This window comes from Spea bombifrons, chromosome 12, assembly GCF_027358695.1.
Source record: "Spea bombifrons isolate aSpeBom1 chromosome 12, aSpeBom1.2.pri, whole genome shotgun sequence".
In the NCBI taxonomy this organism is placed as follows: domain Eukaryota; kingdom Metazoa; phylum Chordata; class Amphibia; order Anura; family Pelobatidae; genus Spea; species Spea bombifrons.
The window spans coordinates 27,811,714-27,837,157 of record NC_071098.1 but is presented as its reverse complement, the minus strand read 5'-3'; the positions used below and the strand labels follow the sequence as shown (position 1 = coordinate 27,837,157).

Genomic DNA, 25,444 nt, shown 5'->3' with positions numbered 1-25,444 from the left:
CACCAGCTCCACCGAGAGAATAAAAGGCACGGAGCGAGAATACCCCCTACCGCCTGAGACACGCCCCCACTGCCGGGGGCACGCCCCATGCTGCTGGAGACACGCCCTATGCTGACTGAGACACACCTTCTACTGCCTGAGACACATCTTACACAGCATAAGAAACACCTCCCACTGCCTGAGAGACGCCCCCCACGTTAAAATTGACACAGCCACGGCCTGCCAGACACCGCCCACTGTCTATAATGTTTATTCATGAGGTCCGACAGATAACGCCCACTGTCCGGGAGACACCGCCTACTGTCCGGGAGACACCGCCCACTGTCCGAGAGACACCGCCCACTGTCCGGAACACAGCTCCCACTGCAGAAGTGACGCCTCCGACGGGAGGTTAGCCGTCTAATCCTTCCCACCGAGACACCCTGACCGGGAAAGAAAACTCCCAGTACCGTGAACAACATGTCCTACCGAAGACCATCCCCATCACTGCCATCCACAGAGACAGCTTTATCACAGAAGTCCCCCCTGTCACTGGAACAGAGGCACACTAATAGAATACTCCTCCCTCTGGAGAACCCTGCGATACCCTCATACCCAGAAAACATTCTGACTTACTAAAAAAGAGGGGCATCAGGGGGGGGGGGAAGAGACAGAGGTTTCAGTCTAAAAGATAGACTGTTCATCCTAAACAGGGACATGCTGGTTAATTCCCTGGTACCCACTCCACCAGTGGGTGACTGAGTGGGCACAGGCGGGAAACACAAGCAGGTTAGCAATTTATCACAAGTAAATATGCTATAAATCATAGAAGGCAATATGATGTAAGTGTGAGTCTGCCCCGATGCAACCTGAGATCAGGTCCAAAAGAGGGACGTGATGTAAGTGTGAATGACAGTAAGTTGATTTTATGTAAAGCGAGGATCACACACGTCATAAAAAGCTCTAAACTTGGTAAAATTCCATTGGTTTCCATGGCGACTGCTCCACTTTTATAGCCAGGTGCCCTTTTAGTCCGTGGGCTGCAGCCTCTTGATTAAAAAGTCCAGGACGGGGCTTCCCAGCCGCAGAGTAAAGTTAAACAGAGGTGTGCGATGCCGTCCAAAGTCCTCTCTTCCCAGAAGGGTCGCTTGTGTACACAGTGCTGGACGGCCCGCGCAGGCACGCCCGGTTACCGTGTTCTAACGGGACATGAAATTGTTTGTTATTCTTCCATTTTACGCTCTTAGTAAATACATTACCGGGTTAAAGATCCGCCGGACCCCATCAGTCTGGGAACTTTCTCAATAAGACTCTTAAAATATTAACCCTTCGTACAGACTCCGGTCCCCATGGAAACCTTGACTTTTCCTTACACCTAATTGAGTCACCTGCATTCAAGCAGGGATATCAACCATAGCATACTGGGAGCAAATGCTTCAATATATGTAGAATATAAAGGAGTGACTTGCTCATCCTGTGACAACCTGTTTGCAACCATTGGGCGACACCCCTAGCATCCTAACCCATCAAGTTCTAACCCATCAAGTTCTAACCAATCATCTAACCTATAAAGTTCTAACCCATCAAGTTCTAACCCATCAAGTTCTAACCCATCAAGTTCTAGTCTATCTTCTAACCCACCAAGATGTAACCCATCAAGTTGTAACCCATCAAGTTCTAACCCGTCAAGTTCTAGTCCATCTTCTAACCCATCAGGTTCTAACCCGTCAAGTTCTAGTCCATCTTCTAACCCATAAAGGTCTAACCCATAAAGTTCTAACCCATCTTCTAAACCATAAAGTTCTCACCCATCAGGTTCGAACCCATGTTCTTCCCCATAAAGTTGTACATTGGACATACGTTTGGTTAGAATGTACACTCTCTGGGACACTTGGAATACTTTTGCGTGCTGTGTGAAGAGGCATCCCTTCTAAAGGCGTTGGTTTGAGAAGTTATGAGGCAAAACGCAGTCACGATGTAATTCAGGAGCCGAGCTAAAATCAGGCCATGATGTAAGATGAAGTCACTGTAGCATTTTGTCCATTTGATGGACCTCATGGTCTGACTGCATTATCTGTACCGGAAAAGAAATTCAGTCTGAATAATATTTGTATTAGTATTGGGATTTGGAGCAAACTCATATATCTTGAGTAACGCAACAAACTGCATACTTTGACCCTTTCTGTGCCGTAGGGTTAAAGAGGTACCAATGCATGTTTATAGTATAACGTTCCTGTGGATTTTCTCTCAGCTCAGCCGGGAAACATCTCTGCGATGTGCTAGGTGCGCCCCCTTGTGGTGTCACTACATACCCCGTCTAGAGCAATCTATTATTTTGTTAAATCCAAGTTCTTTTTTTTCCACTTAAGATGCTGTAAGAAGTTTCGAAGAAAAACTATTATTACTCATAAAATATGTATTATTTCTTAGTAAAATAAGAGAAGACGTGGAGCTGGGTGAAAGTTGCACACAATGTTTGTGAGCCGGAATTAGTTCGGTACGAGTATTTGAAACAATAACTGGGTTTTTACGCCATTTGAGAAGAATGTCCCAAATTTGGGTCCAACAGACAGGTCCAGTGGCCACGAGGTAACCCATCAAGTTATAACCCATCAAGTTCTAACCAATCAAGTTCTAACCAATCAAGTTCTAGTCCATCTTCTAACCCCTCAAGTTCTAACCCATCAAGTTCTAACCAATCAAGTTCTAACCCATCAAGTTCTAGTCCATCTTCTAACCCATCAAGTTCTAACCCATCAGGTTCTAACCCATCAAGTTCTAGTCCATCTTCTAACCCATCAAGTTCTAACCAATCAAGTTCTATCCCATCAAGTTCTAGTCCATCTTCTAACCCACCAAGTTCTAATCCATCAGGTTCTAACCCATCAAGTTCTAACCAATCAAGTTCTAGTCCATCTTCTAACCCATCAATTTCTAACCCATCAAGTTCTAACCCATCAGGTTCTAACCCATCAAGTTCTAGTCCATCTTCTAACCCATAAAAGGTCTAACCCACACAGTTCTAACCGATCTTCTAAACCATAAAGTTCTAACCCATCAAGTTCTAACCCATCTTCTTACCCATAAAGTTGTATATTGTATGGCGCGAGTATTTGAAACAATAACTGGGTTTTTACGCCATTTGAGAAGAATGTCCCAAATTTGGGGCCAACAGACAGGTCCAGTGGCCACGAGGTAATGATGTGTGTCTGCGCCGTCACCAGCTCTCCCCTAGGGGACAGCTCTTACGATATAAATCAGCGACATGACATCATCGTGCTGCTCGGCATACATTTGGCCACCAGGTGGCGCTTCTCACCACCCCATCAGCCCTATAGCGTATCATTGGCGGTAGAACCTTTCAATTTCATATGTATTATATATATATATATATATTATATGTAAATATTATTGTAACAAAAGAAGATGTTTTGTTTGCATTTTATTTTAACCGCTTAATGGCAAAACTCACAATGCATTGTTTTTAATGGGTTTATGGACAACGCATTCTCCTTAAGGGGTTAATAACTATGGTTCTGTTTGCTGTGCTCGTTTCCGGATCCAGTATGCATTTTCTTTCATTTTCTTTATTTTCTTTACTAAGTTTGCAATTAAGTTAAGATGTCTGTTTACGGAGCGCTGGTCTCCTGGCTGGCTCCCTGCAGCCGATATTAAAATCTATTTTCAGATCGCAACAACAACAACAAGAAGGATTATTTCATAAAGAGCGCGTAATACGGTAAGAAAATGGAAAAAAAATCGGATATTTTATACAATCGCGGGGCTATCTGTGTGCACAAGAGGAATTAACATTGACCTCAAGCTACCCAAAGGCTGCCAATTGGCCAGTGAGAACGGGACATCTGTGGTTTCTATGTTCTATAGCATAAATATCTCAATTTGACATGGGGTTCAGTTTTAACTCCCTGATTTTACTACCCTGTATGAAGGGCAAATCCCAGTAGGCATCTAATGAGGTTCTTGGCAAGCCTCTGCTTTTCCCAAGTTACCCTACCTTCGATCTCCCCAGCTCCTCCATCTAAGTTCCCCTCTAGGACCAGTTGCTGTGCTCTTCGGAGAAGCCCTTGGACCCCCGGTTTCCTTGTTTTACTAATAAAATAATAAATAATTGACATATTTGTGACTTGAACTTTGTGTTTATCTGAGTCCTGTCAGCTTTTCTTCTCAGAGAAACCTGTTAAGACTGACCCTTAATAATTCAATGAGTTCAACTGTCCTGGAAGCTTTGGCTTTAGTAGATAGGCCCCGATGTTAGCCACCAACACATGGGCCAACTTTAGCTAGAAATGTCTTAAAATAACAGCTGGCTGCACATCTGTTCCGAGTTTAATCGTTGGCCCCCTTGGATGAGAAGATCTGTTGTTGAGAATTTGCAGCTGTTGGTGAAACTTCATCATCTCGATCCAGTGGTTATCATGATGGACAAGGCTGACATTGCCATGGAATTTGGAAACCCATACTCTTAGGTCTCTGCAGAAACCCAACCTAAAATCATGATGTCCATCCTGAAATCACACCTAGACCTGGTTCCCCTCACTGGCCTTTCTCCCGACCTTGGCTTATTTTCCATAGATGATGGTGGCTACACTGTGGCGTCTCTCCATAAGACTCACAGGCGCCACTGAATTTGCCGATACAATCGCTGCTGATGTGCCGTAGAGGTTTGTGTTTTTTTCCAGCATACGTCTGTGAATGAAAGTCTAGTCTAGGCCAGATCGGTCATGTTTTTAACTTGTCTTCTCCACTCACAGTGCCCAAGGCGTCCTCGTGATGACGTACAATCCGATTACCCTTTACTCCATTCTGCTAAATCATTCGGTTTTCTGTTTCCCATCTTGAATAAAAGTATAGAAGACGTTTCTCCGATAACTTTGGAGGAAAGTTGATCATTCCATCGCCTTAACATGACCATGTGTTATGGAAGACCAGCCTCAAAGAGCGTCCTCTTCAAGAAGGTTTGGTCCTCCATGATACAAAGTTAATAATTTTCCATATAAGCTTAAATGTATTTCTTATATATATATATATTTTTTTTAGCTTTAAGACAAATTTGCCTCCTGTATGCCGACTTTATGTAAGGTTGTGGCCAATAATCGATGGACTTTTTTGGGTTATATGATCATAGAAAAGGCATTTAGGACCCTGTTCATGAATTTAAATCATGCTTCGATGACCAAGTTCACTCAACAAAGAAAAGCTCATATATATCTATAAAAAAAGACTCCAAAGAATCTTCACGGCTCCATATAATGTATAGAATGATTACCAATTCTCCGTCTCTATAGGACCCTGCTGAATATCTTCCTAAGATCTTATTCTAATTTATTATTAAATAAAATTAAATAGGTTTTTGTTACATTATTATATTTTATCTATAACCCTGGCTCCATAGACAGCCCTGATATGTTCTCCTTTTCTGATCCTATTCCGTCTTACATTGTAACTTTGTCAAATAGAGACATACCTTCTCTGCTGAGAGACCTTTCCCAATGTATTTCTAATGCTCAGTTACATATTTTCAGGAGCTAAAATGTTTATTAATGTTGATCACATGGTTCTTAATAGCCCCTATAAGCCTCAGTCTCCTTTTCCAACTTCATTGATAAAAAAAAAAAACAAAAAAAAAACACAAAACTTTACCAAACTTACCTTAAATTCACAATACTGTGTATTTTCTAAAAAAAAAATAATAATAATAATAAAAAAAATATAATAATAATAATAATATGTTTTGGACAGTAATTTGGGGCATCCTATACTGTATTGAGGCCAATATAATATATCAACATTTTATAATTACGTAAGTTAACATTTTATTGGTTTATATTTTTTTTCTGTATAACTGTATAAAACACATTTATTTTTTATTTTTTTACACAAGTTATTTTTTTTGTTTTTTAGTAAATAAGGGATTTCTGCTCATAAATAATTGAGCGCAGATGTTATGGGGTAAGTGGCTGCTTCAGGACAATAAAATGTAGGGGTCCAGTGGCAAACAATGAATATCATTATGACCAAATAGGAAGACAATGTATTATTATTATTATTATTATTATTATTATTATTATCATCATTATTTATTATTATCATTATTATTATTATTATCATCATTATTATTATTATTATCATCATTATTATTATTATTATTTTTGTTTTTTATTGTTATTACTATTATTCATAGTAGCAATAATAATAATAATAATAATAATAATAATATTTATAAATATATTATAAATAATATAATATATTATTTTATATTTTTTTTATATATTATTTTTTATATATATTATATTATGTCTTTGTTAATAACACACTGATATAACAGTATGATAAGTCTTTGAAATACTCATAGATCTCTCCCTTCCATCCTCTGACGGGGTCCAATAGAAATGGGGGCTCCAAAAAACTTTTAAAACTTTTTCTATCCATCTATTAACCGGTGACCCATTTTGCTGCGGATGACCAGTTCTTGGCTGACGTATTATAAATGCACTACCCGGTGGACCGCATTTTGATGATAAATATTTGTTTGGATGATCCATGGGAGGTTCACATTTTAGGCACATAGTTTCCAGTGACCGACATTTTCCTTAAATACGAGCCAGCGGCAGTTATTAACAAATTATGTTTGAGTAACGCATACTTCAGTGGTGAAATCCATTAACATAATAATTATTTCATGTGAACCCAGGAACTCTGAGAGGAAGGAGCTCCTGCAATTCCACTTTCTGACCCGGTTCACTATCAGATTGCTTTTAAATGATATGTTGGCATCAGAAGCACGGAGGAGCTGCAATTAATAAAGGGAGGGGAGCGGAGGTTCCTGGAGACATTTTCCAATGAACAAATAAATAAAACTTGGGTTTCTATATACAGAAAAATAATAATAAAAAAATGAAGATTTTAATGGTTCTAAAATTAGAAAGCTTTTAGTAAAATTAGGAAAACAGAATCAGTTAAAGTGATTTGCAGAACGTCGGAGAATCGATGTCCTGAAAGTCACCCAGGGTTCCATCACGATGTCGCGTGGCTTTAACCTTTCCCTTTATTGAGCCTCAATGTCTTGATGAATGATCAAATTTAGGAGGACTTTCATGAGTTTCCTCAACCCCAACTATCTGGATCCCAAAGTTCTGGGGTGAGTCTCGGACTCTTGGATCTCTGCAAATGTACTATTGTAAGTATTTTTTCCCCCCCAGCCAAGATTTCTAAAATGAAATCCCCTTTAGGTTCAGTGAGGACCTGGCTGATGGCCTCGGTCTAGATATCTCCATGTCGAGGTACTGGGGGAAGCATCGCCGCTTTGTGCGTTGAGCTTATCAGGGTCCTAAGATGTGGGCAGGTTCATTCATACACACAAGCTTGGAACGTCAGCCTATCCCAATTTTTATGTTATTTTTTTTCAGAATAAATTATATATATATATATATATATATATATATATTTAGATAGATTATAAATAATAATAGCAATAATAAATATATATTATAAATAATAATAACAATATATATATATATATATATATTATAAAAATAAATATATATTATAAATAACAATATATATATATATATATATATATATATTATAAATAATTATAATTAATATTATTATAAATAATATATATATACCGGTATTATAAAAAATAATAAATATAAATATATATATATATATATATTGGAAAAAATAACCTTACCTGTCATGAGTAAAATAACATTTGATGCAGGAAGAGTAAATGAGTAAAAAGAGTAAAGGCAAATTATGGCTCAACAAATAAATAGTATACATTTAAAAATAAATTAAAAAAAAAGGTCTTTGGGATACAAAATAGCCTTGTGTGTGTATATATATATATATATATATATATAAAATACTAATAACAATAATAAATATATATTAAAAATAATAACAATAAATATATATATATATTATAAATAACAAAAAAAAAGTACATTTCAGTAAAGTAAATAACAATCAATAAGAGTACATTTGCAAAATGGCAAATTATGGTTCAACAAACAAACAGTATACATTTCAAAATAAATTTTTTTAAAAAAAAGGTCTTTGGGATAGAAAATAGCCTTGCTAGGCCTGGTCATGAAGGGTTTATATCTGATTTTTCAAGGTGAGATAAAAGCAACTTTATGGATCCATATAAATGGCAAATGTAAGGCTGCAGACTGACGGTGCTATAAAAATAAAAACATTTATTGACATGGACGCTTATTGATCGGTTGATGTCTTTTTGTCTCTATGAGCCGCGCATGGATTATTATGGCTTTACATAGAGTGCTGCCAGAAAGGGCCTTTTGCCAAATAACTAGAATGTTAATATCTTCTTCTGAAAAAATAAAAAAAAATAGCAAAAGAAGGGATTTAAAAAAAAAATAAAAAAAATATTGCAATAAATTAAAAATGTTACATTTTAGCTAAAATGCAAGACAGAATGTGCAAAAGAAGAGATATTTTTTAAAAAATTACAATAAATTGTAAATTAAACATTTTATTTACATTTAATAAACTCATTATCCTTCTTATTTATAAAATCCCTACATGTCCTTTTAAATGTAAAATTGCTTTAAGAATTGAATTAGATTGGAGTTCATAATTCTAATAATAAATACTATTATTAATACTAATACTTATATAATTAATAAGGAGGAGTCATCATTGATATATAATATTATTATAATATATAAAACAAAATACAATATTTTTCAGCCAATGACAGGAATAAGAAGGGTATCTTGATGGTAACGGGTAGCGATATATAAAAATATATATCACAGGAAGCTAAACTCGTTTAGGGAATTTTCGTTTAATGGCAAACAGGATGATACGTTAATTTATAATCGATCCTTTTTAAAAATAACAAAGTCCATTAAGTATTTAAGTGCCTTTTTGTGAATTCTGTGTAAAGCTGTATATTTTCCTGCCCGGGATCATTTTATTGTCCGTCGCGATGTGATATGATGTAGTAATTAATAGAATTATTGATGTTTGCTGCTGCTTCGTACATTGCCTCGAGAGATTTTGCTGTACCCTGTTCTTTAAGCCAAGATACTCCCTAAAATTAACCAAACTTGGCAACGTGGTTTTATTGCACATAAAAAAAAAAAAAAAACACAAATGACTCACCCAAATCTGGCTTTTAAGGTTTTCTGCATATAATAGTAGTATTATATATGTAGCATATATAATAAATATATATATATAATATAATATATTTGTACATATATATGTATATATATTTAAATATATAGTATATATAATATATATATAATATATATATATATATACTATATATATATATAATATATATATATATATACTATATATATATATATAATATATATTATATATATATATATATAATATATATTATATATATATAATATATATATATATTATATATATAATGTATATATATTATATATATATATATTATATATATATATAATATATATATTATATATATATATATACTATATATAGTATATATATAATATATGATTTATATATATATATATATATATATATATAATTATGTGTGTATATGTATAACATATAAAATATAATATATTTCTATAATTTATATATTCCATGTGAAAATTTTATCAACGTATCTTTCAAAAATCGAGTCATTTCTACCTATTATGTTATTTCCCCAAATATACAGAAAATGATTTATAGAAGATGAATAATATAATAATATTATATAAGATAATACCTGTCTGGACTGCTGTAAAGACTCCAACCCTAATAAATCCTTGGTCTCGTCTTAGATTAAGGAGCCAATATATGTGTTAGCCTCTACTACTTCTGCTGTGAGGCTGTTCCACTTATCTACCACACTCTCGGTAACGTAACACCTCCTTCCATTCCTTTTAGGCTACTCATCACAATTATATATATAATGCTGCTTGTATGCCAGACACCTTCCCGAGTTCCCAAACGTGCACCAAAAAGTTTCCCTTAAAGATAAAAACACCTCTATCAATACATAGTATTAATATCTTAATATTACCTTTTTATTTTCCAACAGAACAGTTTTCCCCCAGTTGGATGAAGCTCCTTCTTACTTCCGAAGCACTAGTAGTTGATACAGGTTATATAGCCAAAGGTCTTGATTTCTTCCCAGACCACCAAAGCGCTTATATGTACTGATAGGGACGTGAAGAATAAACTCTGCTTCTTCCAGGTATGACATCATCAGTTGATAAAGAAAAGTTCTTTGTTACCATTATCTATTCTTTTGAAGTTGTTGGACACGCTTGACATCGTTGTATTTGACAGTTACTCGCAGGATAGAATTTCTGAGCCTTTAGGGGTTTAAGATTCCTTCCCTGAGCGAGGATTTTCTGAACTGGACTGGTCTATTCTGCAACAACTTAGTATTTAATCTCTACTAGGAATTCTTTATTCCGTATAACCTGTTCTGGAGCAGAGAACTCCCCGTCTCATCAATACATGCAAACATATCTTTGGGTACATCTACAATGTCCATTCCTAACCAAGTCAACAATTCACACATTGTTTATATATGAATCAAAAAATAGAAACCCATTATTGGCAATATCTCAACACCTATATATACAGTATCTCACAAAAGTGAGTACACCCCTCACATTTTTGTAAATATGTTATTATATCTTTTCATGTGATAACACTGAAGAAATGACGCTCTGCTACAATGTAAAGCAGTGAGTGTACGGCCTGTATAACAGAGTAACTTTACTGTCCCCTCAAATATAACTCAACACACAGCCATTAATGTCTAAACCACGGCAACAGAAGTGAGCACAGCCCTAAGTGGAAATGCCCAAACAGGGCCCAAAGTGTCAATGTTTTGTGTGGTCACCATTATTTTCCAGCACTGCCTTAACCCTCTTGGGCATGGAGTTCACCAGAGCTTCACAGGTTGCCACCGGAGTCCTCTTCCACTCCTCCACGATGACATCACGGAGCTGGTGGATATCAGAGACCTTGCGCTCCCCCACCTTCCGTTTGAGGATGCCCCACAGATGATTGATAGGGTTGAGGTCTGGAGACATGCTTGACCAGTCCATCACCTTTACCCTCAGCTTCTTTAGCAAGGCAGGGGTCGTCTTGGAGGTGTGTTTGGATTCGTTATCATGTTGGAATACTGCCTTGCGGCCCAGTCTCCGAAGGGAGGGGATCATGCTCTGCTTCAGTATGTCACAGTACATGTTGGCATTCATGGTTCCCTCGATGAACTGTAGCTCCTCAGTGCCGGCAGCACTCATGCAGGCCCAGACCATGACATTCCCAATACCATGCTTGACGACATGGGACAACAGCCATGCAGACTAATTTCATGCAGCGTGCGGCGTATGGTCTGAGCACTGACAGGCTGACCCCCCCACTCCTTCAACCTCTGCAGCAATGCTGGCAGCCCTCATACGTCTATTTCCCAGAGACAACCTCTGGATATTGCGCTGAGCGCGTGCACTCAACTTCTTTGGTCGTCCATGGTGAGGCCTGTTCTGAGTGGAACCTGTCCTGTGAAACCGCTGTATGGTCTTGCCCACCGTGTTGCAGCTCCGTTTCAGGGTCTTGGCAATCTTCTTCTGGTGGTCTATTCCAGGTGTCTACCCCTTCGGTAACTTGAATTTTATCACATCACCACTCTGTCTTCCACGTTCCAAACCAGAGCCCCAGAACCCATCTTTTTATCAGAAAATGATTATCTCTTGGAATTTAAACCGTCCACTTACTATCGGGTCTCCCATCTCCCGTCTAGTGTTTACATATTTAGGTTTCTAAGTCTGTCCTGGTACCACCTTGGCAGCAAACAGAATGTAAATTGGTTATGAGGAGTCTCGTGACCTCCTGCCCTCTGCTCTTTCCGCTGTTCTAGTCCGTTTCTAGACCTAGACTTAAAACACGTTGAGTGGTCTTCTCCTACCCGTCCCCAACCAGGGACTTCAGATAATGAAGGGGGGTATGGGTTGTTTCAAACTATGACAAGTTTGGAACAAGTAGAGTAGGTGAAGGCTGGCCGAATTCAGTATAAAATCTTGGGTCACATACCCAGGTCAAGTCCAGGTCACGGTGTACGCAGCTCCACACTAATAACAGATATATAAAACCAATAAGACGAAGAGGTTAAGAGAGACCCAAGAATGAGCAGAAAAAATATCAGAGAAGGAGAAACACAGAGCTCTTTAACCCTCAATAATCTCTAAGAGGTCTAAGAACTGAAATAGGTATAGAAGCAGAACGTTCTGGCGTGTACAGGAATCACACAAAAAAAAACAATTTTTGAGGTAGAAATTAGATGCGTAACAGGTATATTTAGAATGACAGAATAATGGAGGGAGGGACAGAAGCCTGAATTTCAAGATCTCTCTGCTGCTCCGTTCCAGCTCCTTTCACCAGCCTTTGCTAGAATGTCCGTATTCATCTTTCTTCAAGCATCCTCTTCAAGGAATGTCACCAGATTGTACCAGAACACACAGATCTTACACTGGTTTCAGCAACATGCTAGAGTCTCTCCCACTGGAAGGCATAAAGCAAACCTACCTCAACCATACGTTTACTGGAGGAAAGGTATAAGTGAGCTGTGACATATATAATGGGTAGATATGGAACATAAATACTGATTGCTCCACCCTGAATATGTGTGACAACCCTTTGCGGAATGTTGCGAAAGAAACGTATAATGTGTCGGTTTTCATTTTTAACCTAAATGTTTCTTGACCATGAATGATCCATATTTAAAACGTTTATTCTTAACCGAGGGGCTTTATTGTATAACACAAGTCCCTGCATCTTAAAATATCTTGCTTTTCATTGATGGACTCGATCGTCTCCCCAGGCAGACTATATGGGCAGAGCCAGAATCTCCACGTTTGGCTCTGGTGTCGGCCCATGCCGGCAGATCTACGTATCTTCATATAGAGGACCTACGCTTCATCCTTTGGGAGTCCTTCCAAAGTCCATATGGATTTGTATTGAAATCTACTATGAACATGGAGACTAAATCTTTGAATTCACATTTTTATTATTGAGATGGAGAAGAATTCTGCCCGATTTACCAGAAGACCCCTGCCGTCTCCTTTAACGATGTTGGCACCTTTTGTCGTCATCGTGTGTCATATCATAACATCATTTTACTCTAAGCTTTTAACATCATTGGGTTAATGTATATAGACAGAGGCTCGTTTACTTTCGCAAACTGTGGCTTTTTACCCAATTGTAATTCTAAGGACCTTCTGAAGTTCTCCAGAACTTGCTTTGACAAGGCCTTCACCCAAAATATATCTTCTATTATGTAATAATATATTTATAGATTATTTTATTATTATTATAAACGTCTGATTAATATAGTGACGAATTATAGTCTTTTCTAGAATCTATTTAATCTTCGGTTTTGCTCTCGTACTTATGTCCTCCTAGTCTTTCCTCCATTCTTCGCCTTTGTGTTTCTATTTGCTTGTCTTCTCGCCATCTATCACTCTCCTGGCTTTTTTTTTCTCTTTCTTTTGACGTTCAACCGGCGGAGCGATGACTTGCTGTTCTTATTATACTTCTGACTGGCCAACACAAAACCAGAACCGGCGTTCGCCAGCTGAAGATTCTATTGTGAGCTTCACCAGAACAACCAGTCTCGTGTCTTTCGCCCCAGGGCGGGAGGCGAGATTGCTAAGCAATTGATCAGCATTTATAGAAAACCAGAAATAAGTAGTACAATCTGTACCGCTTCTAAGCCAGTATCTATACAAATACCTGGAAACACTGAGGAAGTTAGACTCGAGTCTCAGCACTTTCACACCTGTATTATGGTCTTAGGATAGAAGTAAAGGGTTGTATAAGTTTTATGGACTAAATTATTATTTATCCAGTAAGGAAAATATGTTCTTCTCGTGAACTGGCTGGAACCCTATCGGAGATCAGAGTACATCACACGCATCACACGTAATGCTTTGATCGATGACATCATTAACTGTCCTTCTGGCTTCACGTATGGCGCGTCTGGGGTCAGCTCAGGCTGGTGCCGGTCCTTGGTGTCTGAAATCCAGCTAGGAACGGTGGGCTCTATTTTGAGGAACACTGGATTGAAACATTGTCTTCTTTATTTTGCATGCAATTATCTTAAAATGTTTTACGTTGTCGGAAGCCAACCTGCCTGCCTAGCAAACCACGGACCATATGAGAAGACAGGTTTGTGCCGGCAGAAGTAGAGATACTTCTCGGGCACAAGGCTGGAGGGGCCACCGACCCCAAATGCTCTCCTATTTTTATTAGCGAGTGTCAGAGACACAGTTTGTCTACGCAAACCATAAGGTTCGCCCACACACTCATGCTAACCTAGCAGGAATAATAAAATCAGGCATATAAAAATATAGAAATATATTAATGCCTACTATGCACGTCTTAACCGTCCTACAAAGACGTATACCAAGGTGTTTACCCGATACATGGATTATTCATCATTTTCTCTTGCTCTAGGAAGACAATCGTGAATCTCCCTTCTGTGCAACAAAGTAATTAATAGCTTGATTGGATGTTGTTAAAAGTAGACACTGGTTCAACTGGAAGGAACCTGGTGAATCCAGCACACAGATGCACAGAAATCCTATACTTGTGGTGTAGGTGGAGTCAGAGGGAGTGGCGTAATGTATATATATACTGGATGTGGCTGTATAGAGTCCAGCAGCTTTTGGCAATCACATGCAGGATTAGTCCTGATGTGCCTCTGCTCACAAACTTCCATCTCCTACCTCCTTGTGCCTCTGCTCACAAACTTCCATCTCCTACCTTCTTGTGCCTCTACTCATAAACTTCCATCCTCTACCTTCTTGTGCCTCTTCTCATAGAGTTCCATCTCCTACCTTCTTGTGCCTCTTCTCATAGAGTCCCACTTTCTGTCCCCGTGCTAATAGTACATTATATCCTGATGTGTTTTGTCTCCAAAGGCTCTATATTCTATCCCGATGTTCCTCTTCCTATAGAGTGTCATCTGCTCTACCCATTTAGCCGTCTTTTTTTCCACTTTTTCTGCTCTTAGACTGCTATTTTCTTGGTCTGCCTGCGCTCGGTGTTATCGCCGTCCAGCTGCCACAAGAGAGCTGTAGCGGCTGCCTACAGAGGTTGGACTTTTCATAGAAGCATCCGCAGTATAACAATGCCTCCACAGGTAAGGGGAAAACCGTACATCTGATAGCATTCTGTCTGCTTGTAGTACCAATTGGTTTCATGTACATTTTATTGCATGGCTGGGGATAAACCTTTAGAGCTTAGAATGTGGTATCCCTAGATCCCATCGGTCTTCACGCTTACAGCTGAGTCCAGTAGACTGATGCAAGTACCCTCTGGTGGTTTTTGTTACCAAAAAGCTCACGTTTCCCTTTGTGGCTTCTGTAAAACTTGCAAAAGAACTTAATCTCTGGACATTGTTATTCATATAAACCGTTTCTCCGCACCTTTCCAACCGGCAGGAGCCTCCTGATATATACAGCATCAGCATGGATGGGAAAAAACCCAAAGCCGAAGAGAAAAAGAAGAAAAGCATTTTTAATAGAAAGTCGGAGAAAAAAGTGGAAAGCCTGAAAAAAGAACTGGAGATTGTAAGTAAACAGAGAGGAACGGGCAAAGGCGAGGGTCAAACTGGCAAAGGCTACATGTCATCGGGGGTTGACTTATCAGTACAGATTCGAGGAGCGACTGCTAGACAATACTGTTTTAGATGAGTAATGAAATAATGTAACAATTAGGAGAGGAGTTGGAACAAGTAAAAGGCAGTGTGATACAATGTTGCAGAAACCATCATTCCAGAATACAGTATCAGTGTTGATACCGGTAGGATCTGAATAATGATAAGTAATAGTTTCCGGATTCGTCCGGTAGGGTAACCTGTTTGGCAGGATCTACAGAGATAGTAAAAGAAAAGATGTGAAAGGGAAGCTCGAGGTATCCAAGAAAGTCAATGTTCTATTCATTTCTTACAGAGGGACCATACTTTAACCATACAGGAACTGGAAAATAAATATACGGTGGATGTTACGAAGGTAAGCCAAGATAATGTAATTGTCCTCATAAGGGCGATGACCTTCCACCCTATTTATTACTTAAATGTTCTACTTCTCAACACGTATCATTGTCACATACTCTCAGTATCATTCATGTTGTTCGCGATGTGGTATACGTTGTCTGTTCTCCCAGAGTTGTTTGTTAACGTTTTTCAATGCGGGAATATAAGTCGGTTATGACGTTCTGTATGATGACTTCTCTTTAGGGTCTGGGTCCTGAGGATGCCCAGCAACGTCTTAACCGCGACGGACTCAACAAACTGACTCCTCCAAAGGGCACTCCGGAAATCGTAAAGTTCCTGAAGCTGATGGCCGGGGGCTTTTCCATTGTCTTCTGGATTGGGTCGATATTGTGCTTCCTTGCCTATGGTCTTCAGGCTGGACAGGATCCCACCGTGTCGAAGGATAATGTAAGAAAGACCGATTTACCCTATTCATTTTCAGCTTCTACCCATTTCAAATGATCGCTTTTGGAGAATATGACCATTGTCCATACATTGTATCAAATACACCATCCGTATTAAGACTTAAAACCCAAAGCATCACCCAATGGCCGTCTATCCACATTTACCTTTAAATACCTTCTGTCTTTGATATTTTTAGTCTTTAGTCGAAGTTCAGACCATTTATCGCACCAACATAGAAGTTATATGGTTATATTGAGTGTACAGAATACTGATTTTGCTGCCTTGTAACTCTGGATCTCTCCGTGTCTCCAGCTATGGTTGGCAATCATCCTGATCGCGGTTGTGGTGGTGACAGCCCTTTTCGCGTATTATCAGGAAGCTAAAAGCACAAACATTATGGCCGGCTTCAAAAACATGGTCCCACAGGTAAGAGGAACGTCCGCCATGGAAACGGAGAGGATATGAGGAATATTTATCCTAGGATTGTAGGTAACTGTTGTTTCTGTTGTGCCACAGCAAGCACTGGTTCTGCGTGGTGGGAAGCGCATTGAGGTCATTGCGGAGAAGCTGGTGACCGGAGACATTGTATACATTAAAGGGGGAGACAAAATCCCTGCCGACGTACGTTTCTTTGAGATCCAAGGCTGCAAGGTGAGGAACAGACGGGAAAGGTCAGCTGGGTCTTTGGTTGCCAGTGGCACATAGTGGCAAATCTAGTGTCTATTCCCAAAATAGGGAGACTTAAAAGAAAGATATTCCTAAACGATAAGTATTATTATTAAGCAATGTAACATTGTGACGCATTCCATTCAATCCCATCCAGGTGGACAACTCATCTCTGACAGGTGAGTCGGAACCACAGCCTCGATCCACAGAATGCACCGACGAGAATCCTTTGGAGACCAAGAATCTGGGGTTCTATTCCACCACGTGCTTAGAAGGTATGTTTTAATCTAGAACACCAAGGTAATATAGCGCGACCATAGCTGACCATTCTAACTAATAAGGAACGCCTTCACTGTAACGTTTTTTAATCTTCAATCCCAGGAGCCGCTTGCGGAATTGTAATCAGCACGGGAGACCGAACAGTGATCGGACGCATTGCATCGCTAGCCTCGCAAGTCGGAGATCAAAAGACACCCATCGCCATGGAGATTGAACACTTTGTACAGATGATCAGTGGCCTTGCGGTGGGAGTTGGAGTTGTCTTCTTCATCATCTCCATCTCTATGGGATACACTGCCCTTAATGCCATTATATTCTGTATTGGCATTGTAGTGGCGTACGTGCCCGAGGGATTGTTGGCCACCGTCACCGTAAGTTTCCGCCATATCTTTGCCGCGTCCGTCCTTAACACCCACCCAGTGACTATTTTTGAAACTGTTCATAAATGTTCCAAGAAGGTTGATCGCTTCATATATTTGACAGTAATACATCCGTGTCCCATTTTAACCATCACATGTCTCATGGAAATGGGATTGGTCCCTTAAGAAAGCGTTATTGACAATATCTTCCTGCCATGACATGTACCTCCATCCGTAGGTCTGCCTCTCCCTCACCGCCAAGCGCATGGCCAAGAAGAACTGTCTTGTGAAGAACTTGGAGGCTGTGGAGACTCTTGGATCTACCTCGGTCATCTGCTCCGACAAGACCGGCACTCTAACCCAGAACCGCATGACGGTGGCGCACATGTGGTTCGATAACATCATTCACAATGCAGACACCTCTGAAGATCAAACAGGTGAGACCCCATGACTGCGTATTAAAGAACCTCAGTGTGATTACGCTATAAAATGGGACACCAAAAAAAATTCAGCACATTTCCTTAAATTGTGAATATAGAACACATTTTGTTTAGCTATTGAATACTTTTTTTGCCCCTTACAAGCAGTAGCTTGTCAGCTCTTCTCCCTCAGTGGACGGAAGCAGAATTGCTCACGCTGCCCTGAAAACCTTGTTTAATTTAAGTGGGCTCAGGAGCATACGGTTTAGTGTTGTTGTGAAGGGTTATGACGGACAGGTTCTTCATTAACTGGTTCACGCTACGGCGGCACATGCTGGTGTAGTACGTACAGGGCGCAGGGACCCGTAATCTATTGTCTCTTGCTTTTTAGGTGACTTGTTTGATCAGAGCTCCCCCACCTGGCAGTCACTGGTCATGATCGCTACATTGTGCAACCGTGCCGAATTCAGCTCAGACCAGGAGGAAATCCCCATAAGTAAGGTAAAGTACATATATATATAATCTTCATACACAGTCGCAATCTGGCTCACTATTTGGCTTTTTTAAGGGGTCGGAATTCCTTGGGAGGTCTTTGAATGGTTGCTGTGTCTATCTTTACAGAGACAAGTCAACGGAGATGCCTCAGAAGCAGCTCTATTAAAATTTACAGAGCAGCTTTTGGGGGGCGTTATGGAGCTGAGACAACGGAACAAGAAAGTCATAGAGATCCCATTCAATTCAAGCAACAAATACCAGGTAAGTGGTATCTCAATGCTACCCTTCCCTCATTCCCTCTGTGCCACAGATACCATGTCCTCTCCAGCCGAATGACCATGGTGTCGTAATAATCACCACCTACTTCTACCCTCTTCAATCTTCCTATCGTGAGCTGGATTCCATTCCAAAGACTTTCTGACCTTGCTTACATCCTTTGTTCTTCTAAATCTTCTAATTCCGACCCAAACGTCACCAGGTCTCCATCCATGTGCCAGAAGACTCCTCCAAGAATGGATATCTGCTGGTGATGAAGGGAGCCCCAGAGAGGATTTTGGATCGATGTGACACCATCATGATAGGGGGCCAAGAATGGCCTCTTGATGACGAAATGAAGGATAACTTTCAGAAAGCCTACTTATGCCTAGGCAGTCTTGGGGAGAGAGTTTTGGGTAAGAGTTAATCTTCAAATGCTATTTTCCTACTGATCCAGTATTCGCATTACCCCACTCATGACACAGTATACTGTCTTCTCTCTCCATACAGGCTTCTGCCAGCTACAGCTCCCTGCTTCCACCTATGGGCCTGGTTACCCATTCGATGTCGATAACTTGAATTTTCCACTGAGCGGGTTGTGCTTCGTGGGGCTTATCTCCATGATTGACCCACCTCGTTCCAGTGTTCCAGATGCAGTCATGAAGTGCCGTAGCTCCGGCATCAAGGTAAGTCGCCAGAAGCCATCAGTGATACTAGAAGATTAATGAACCAAACACATCCTAGCCACTTCGTCCTAAATATACAGGTCTAGGAATAATCCTCAAGGTGACAATCATGGTCTAACCCTTGACCATGGAGTTAAATAGAGGGCACTGGTGTGGTGCTTCAATGATTGCCCGAGAATGCCCAATTCCAAATATATCACGAAATAATGTAGGTTTGGGAAATATAAATTAGGGAACCATGATAATCAATAACCAGAATATACTGTAAATGATAAGACTCTCATAGATTGGGGGCTACAAGCAGTGTGGCAATGTTTTTATTTTGTGATGATGGTCTCTGGCAGATTATCATGGTCACTGGGGACCACCCGATTACTGCAAAGGCAATTGCACGGAGCGTGGGAATCATTTCAAGTGGAAGCGAAACAGTAGAAGACATCGCAGAAAGACTAAAGATTCCCATCGGAAGTGTCAACCCCAGGTTAGTGCCTCTTAATTATCAAATCCTTTCTCCTCTCTTCCTTTTACTAAGATTTTGTTCCTAATCTTTGTCCCAAGCGATGTTAATGGGTCAATCCGAACATATTGCCACCCCAACCGATTTTCTCCTCTTTTTCTGCCATGTATTTGTTGTTCTTCACAGAGATGCAAAAGCCATTGTGGTGAATGGTGCTGAGATCGCTGACATGACCTCGGATCAGTTGGACAATATCCTACAACATCATCTGGAAATAGTGTTCGCCAGGACGTCGCCGCAGCAGAAATTACTGATTGTTGAGGGATGCCAAAGGCTGGTGAGTAGAAGAGGTAGTAGGGGGTCAATAAAGAGCTACCATCTTCTCATAATACGAGGTCCATTGGGTAGGGCTTGGCTAGTGTTATCTCGGGTAGGGTGTTCCTGGTCACCTTTCTTGGTTCCTACTATTATGACAAAAAAAGAAAAATGGGAAAATAATATTATTATTGAAATTAAAATGCCTTATAGTTACACAGGGTCCCCCTTTTCCCTGTAGGGATCAATTGTGGCTGTCACCGGAGACGGAGTCAATGACTCTCCGGCCTTGAAGAAAGCTGATATTGGAGTAGCCATGGGAATTGCTGGATCAGACGCAGCCAAACACGCAGCGGACATGATTTTGCTGGATGATAACTTTGCCTCAATCGTCACAGGCGTGGAAGAGGGTGAGTGGTCTATTTCTGGTGGGAATTTCCAAGATGTCCCCCAAAGAGCATCTTCCTCCCACCACATGGACTCTACCATTTAAAAAAAACATATTTCAAGAGAAAACAACATTCTTGAACGTAGTCTACAAAGCACCATAACCACAACATACAAAACTCCATATCATAACACAAAAAATCTAATTTTTCAAACAATTTCTATCCCCATGGTGGCCTTGTTTGATCCATCACCTCCAATACTGCCTAAATATATTCGTTGTTTTCCATGCAGGTCGCCTGATATTTGATAACTTGAAGAAGTCCATTGGATACACCGTGACCAAGAACATCCCTGAAATGATCCCCTTTATGGTCTACGTTATCATCAGCTGCCCCCTACCCCTGGGCACCATCACTATCCTCTTCATAGAACTGGGCACTGATATTGTAAGTACATATGGCAGGGCACATGGGTTATAGGAGGGTTAGGTGGAAAGGTATATAAAATACATAAAACATACAGGTCTTAAGGACACCATGTCTCCAAATGAAAATACGAAAACTTGATTTGCTCATTGAGAACATTATATCGGACTATCCCATTGGTTGCTATGGTGATACGACCATTTTTTCAAACAAATTTTATTTCAAACTCACAATTTTATTGAAAGCAGCTAAAAATGTTTTTTCCAGGTTTTTTTTTTTATAAATACAGGCCAATCATTCATTTTTTCAACCTTAGCCATGGTAAACATGGCCTATACCTTTCTTCCCATTACTACGTCTCATTTTGTTTTTCTAAAACCAATGCGTTTTTCTATATTCTCTCCCGTTGTATTTAGATCCCCTCCATCGCTTTGGCGTATGAAAAAGCAGAGAATGACATCATGACTCGAAAACCCCGCCATCCTAAGAAAGACCGCCTGGTGAATCAGCAGTTGCTGGCGTATTCTTATTTCAACATAGGTAAGGATCAACCCATCTGTACTTGCGTTATACTTGAAAAGGGTCCCTGGATACCAAGTCTCATCCCCCTTAACTAGACAGTCACGACGCTCTAGAGTTTCTATGTACATCTGCTCCCCGTAACCACTAAATAACCCCTTTGCCTCTCCACAGCTGCCATAGAATCTTTTGCCGGCTTCATGAATTACTTCACCGTCATGGCTCAACAGGGCTTCCTTCCAGGAACCTTGTTAGGACTCCGAGCTCCTTGGGAGGACAAAAATATCCAGGAACTGGAAGACAGTTATGGACAGGAATGGGTGAGGGACCTTTCAAAAAAAATCCAAAGCTTCCAAACTCGTGTCTGATGTTCTAAGATGTTCAGTGTAAGAAAGATGTCACCATGTAGACGGAATGTTCTAAAATGGTCTGGTGGACATGGGTTCTTCAAAGTAGCCTTCTTACTTATCACTCCTTTATCACCCAATGTGTACCAATGTATATTTATCAATATATTTCCACATCTTACATCTCTAATATTTGTTCCTCAACTATACGACCGTGACCACTTTGAGTAAACCATGAATAAAGACACCCGACTCTCCTGTCTGTCCCCTCCAGACATATACCCAGCGGTTATACCAGGAGTGGTACTGTTACACTGCCTTCTTTATCGGCATCGTCAGCTGCCAGATGATGAATACTGTGATCCGTAAGACGAGGAGGAACACGATCTTAACCCGTAATTTCTTCAGGTAACAGCCACACCGCGGAGATATTTCACATATTTTTTTCACATATAGAATTTTTCTAGATACAATAATTGCAAGGCGGCAAGTGGGAAACCATATCATTTTTACTGTATCCGCATCAAAGCTTCGGATTATATGCACTTAGGAAAGAAAATTGTGTTTACTTTCTTTGGGGGGGGGGGGCGCATAGAGTCACCCAGTAACCACCACTGTATAGGTAAACACATAATTTGAACGTATTGTCAATGTATAGAACTATCATTAATTTTCATATAATTATCCCAACATTAAAAAGTATTTAGGAAAGAGTAGTTCTAAATAATAATAATAATAATAATAATAAAGGCTATCATTACAATGGAGGCGTTGAAACGTTGTCCTACTGGCCATAATCAGTATTGCAACAGCTCCCTTTATCCTTCTTTTAGCTAATTATGCAAATATATATATATTATATTTTTGTTGTTTTTATTTCTTTTTCCTACACATTTAGTCAATAATCTTCATGCTTAAAATTCTATTCCTTCCCACGCAGAAATAAGATCATCTTCTTGGGGGTGCTGTCACAAATTGTTATCGGTGTTTTCCTTTGTTATTGCCCCGGGATGGATGAAGCTCTACATTTTATGCCCTTAAGGTGAGTATTTGATACTGCATCTCGGTACTATGTGACTAGAGACTGAAAACAAGGATCAATGTCATGAAAAGGACCCCAACATGTTAGCCAACATACTTATGACTGTCTACACATTACTAGATGTATACAGTGCAATCCCCAATTTAAACACTAGGGGGCAATAGAGCACAAGAGCGTTGTAAGAGCGTTGTAAGAGCGTTGTAAGCGCATAAACCAATAGAAATCCATACAAAAAACCCTTTTACTGTGGTTTTTGTACTCTCATTATCCACATCTTCGTAAACTCTTGAAGGGGAAAAAAAACTAACCTCATTCTTCTAGAATTCTTCTTCTTTAAATTTCTATTTTCTTCAACTCCCCTTTTCGCGATTTCAGTCCTTAAACCCTGATACTCACAGGACTAAAAACCTACACCATCCTGAGGCTTCTTTTTTTTCCCCTGCAGGGTCGAGTACTGGTTTGTGACCATAGAGTACACCATCCTCGTACTGGTCTACGATGAACTAAGGAAACTTCTCATCCGAAAATTCCCTGGCTGTAAGTTTTTTGTAAATGTACTAAAGTAACAATGTGCAAGAATGATACCCCACAGAGCCAAATCACAAAACTTAAAGATGCTACGGAGCCACAGAATAAAAATAAAAAAACGCATACACTGGTGTGACAAAAAATAAAATTAAACTACATATATATAGCTGTATATGTAAACATGTTTACATGTATGTAAAGATATCTGTAAACTTATTTACATATATGTAAATAACTGTATACATACACATAAATATATATCTGTAAACTTATTTACATATATGTAAACAACTGTATACATACACGTAAATATAAATATATATCTGTAAACTTATTTACATATATGTAAACAACTGTATACACACATACATGTAAATATATATTTGTAAACTTATTTACATTTATGTAAACAACTGTATACACACACATATACATACATTTAATTTTTTACACATACATTTATATATAAATATATGCAATTTCATTTTCTTTTACAAGTTTACATATATATATATATATATATATTTTACAAGTTTACATATATAAATAGATAGATATATGTGTAAAGTTTTTAAAAGCCAGTTTTCATATGATGTTTTCATACCAGATGGATAGATTTTTCTTTTCATATTTTTTGTTAGTTGCAAACCTTGATATGAGTTTATATAGTTTTTAATTTTCTTATAAACTACATTCTTACATATATATATATATATTATAAATATAAATTTATATATATTATTATATATATAATATATTATAAATATAAATTACTAATATAAACACGTAATACTTTTGTGTTTTTGCAGCTTGGGTGGACAGAGAACTTTACTATTAAAGACTGTTTGTACCGAAGAGGTTGAACTGCTGGAAAACTTTCCCCGAAAGAAAAAAAATACTTAAAAGCCTCTACGGTCATCTTTATGTATATTTTGTATAATTGTAAATTAAAAACTGTAATTAAAAAAAAAAGCACTTTTATGGAAAAAAAAATATTGCATGTTGTTTAATAGCTGAATAATAGGAACTTACAATAAATTGAAATCCGTCGGGTGATACTCTGAACTCTTTCAGAATCTTGTATCAATGTGAGAGGCTGTGTGTATGGAGCGGTGAGAGGCTGTGTGTATGGAGTGGTGAGAGGCTGTGAGTTTGGAGTGGTAATATTGATTATGGCCACAAGATGGTGCAATTGAGTACAATATCAGTGAGCATATGTTTTTTATGTATTAATGTATTTATCTCATGTTCGCCGGTTGTCAAAAATTGTTGGGTTATGCACTAAAAGGAGACTAATAATTCATTAACAGCTATTCAGCTTTGGCAATTCAGTGTTAAATGAACTACCACTTAGAATGACACCAACATAATATGTTTATTCTATGTATATGTGTATATATATGTGTGTATATATATTCTATGTATATATATATATATATATGTGTGTGTGTGTGTGTGACGTATATATTTACCCAATGGACTCACGAGGTATGTTACTTCTTATTCCTCACCCGCTGTTACACGGGCTCCCCCGTTTGCATATGTCTGTTAATTTATACATGGCACACAGCTGGAACTGTATGAGCCGGAGAGTTCCACCAACATACATCTGTTTCAATCTTGTTAGATCTCATCAGTGCGAGAGAACAACAGCTCTGATCCTTACTGGTAAACCAGCGAACAGTAGACAGCCACAGATTCAGTACCATCAAGTGGAACTTTACGTACGATTAACCATTACTGCTCCTGTAAAGCCGCCAATCCATTTTAATATGAGAAACTAGGCTACAAGACAAACAAAAA

General features: G+C 39.0%; 1 protein-coding gene and 1 long non-coding RNA gene across 2 annotated transcripts; one reads left to right on the top strand and one right to left on the bottom strand.

Moving 5' to 3' along the window:
• Nucleotides 1-14,741: 14,741 nt before the first annotated feature.
• On the top strand, nt 14,742-24,694 carry LOC128470770 (potassium-transporting ATPase alpha chain 2-like). Its single transcript, XM_053452695.1, has 23 exons — nt 14,742-15,160; nt 15,462-15,590; nt 15,972-16,031; nt 16,259-16,462; nt 16,772-16,885; nt 16,976-17,110; nt 17,283-17,400; nt 17,507-17,775; nt 18,002-18,200; nt 18,574-18,683; nt 18,804-18,938; nt 19,156-19,348; nt 19,443-19,618; nt 19,963-20,099; nt 20,262-20,412; nt 20,632-20,800; nt 21,072-21,226; nt 21,622-21,745; nt 21,899-22,044; nt 22,346-22,479; nt 23,012-23,113; nt 23,559-23,650; nt 24,451-24,694. The coding sequence occupies exons 1-23, from the start codon at nt 15,149-15,151 to the stop codon at nt 24,477-24,479; spliced, it is 3,093 nt and encodes a 1,030-aa protein (XP_053308670.1). The 5' UTR covers nt 14,742-15,148; the 3' UTR covers nt 24,480-24,694.
• On the bottom strand, nt 23,539-25,195 carry LOC128470794 (uncharacterized). The gene is made up of 2 exons (XR_008346062.1): nt 25,153-25,195; nt 23,539-23,720 (listed from the first exon to the last, which is right to left on the bottom strand). It is a non-coding gene; the product is annotated as an uncharacterized LOC128470794 (long non-coding RNA).
• Nucleotides 25,196-25,444: the final 249 nt, after the last annotated feature.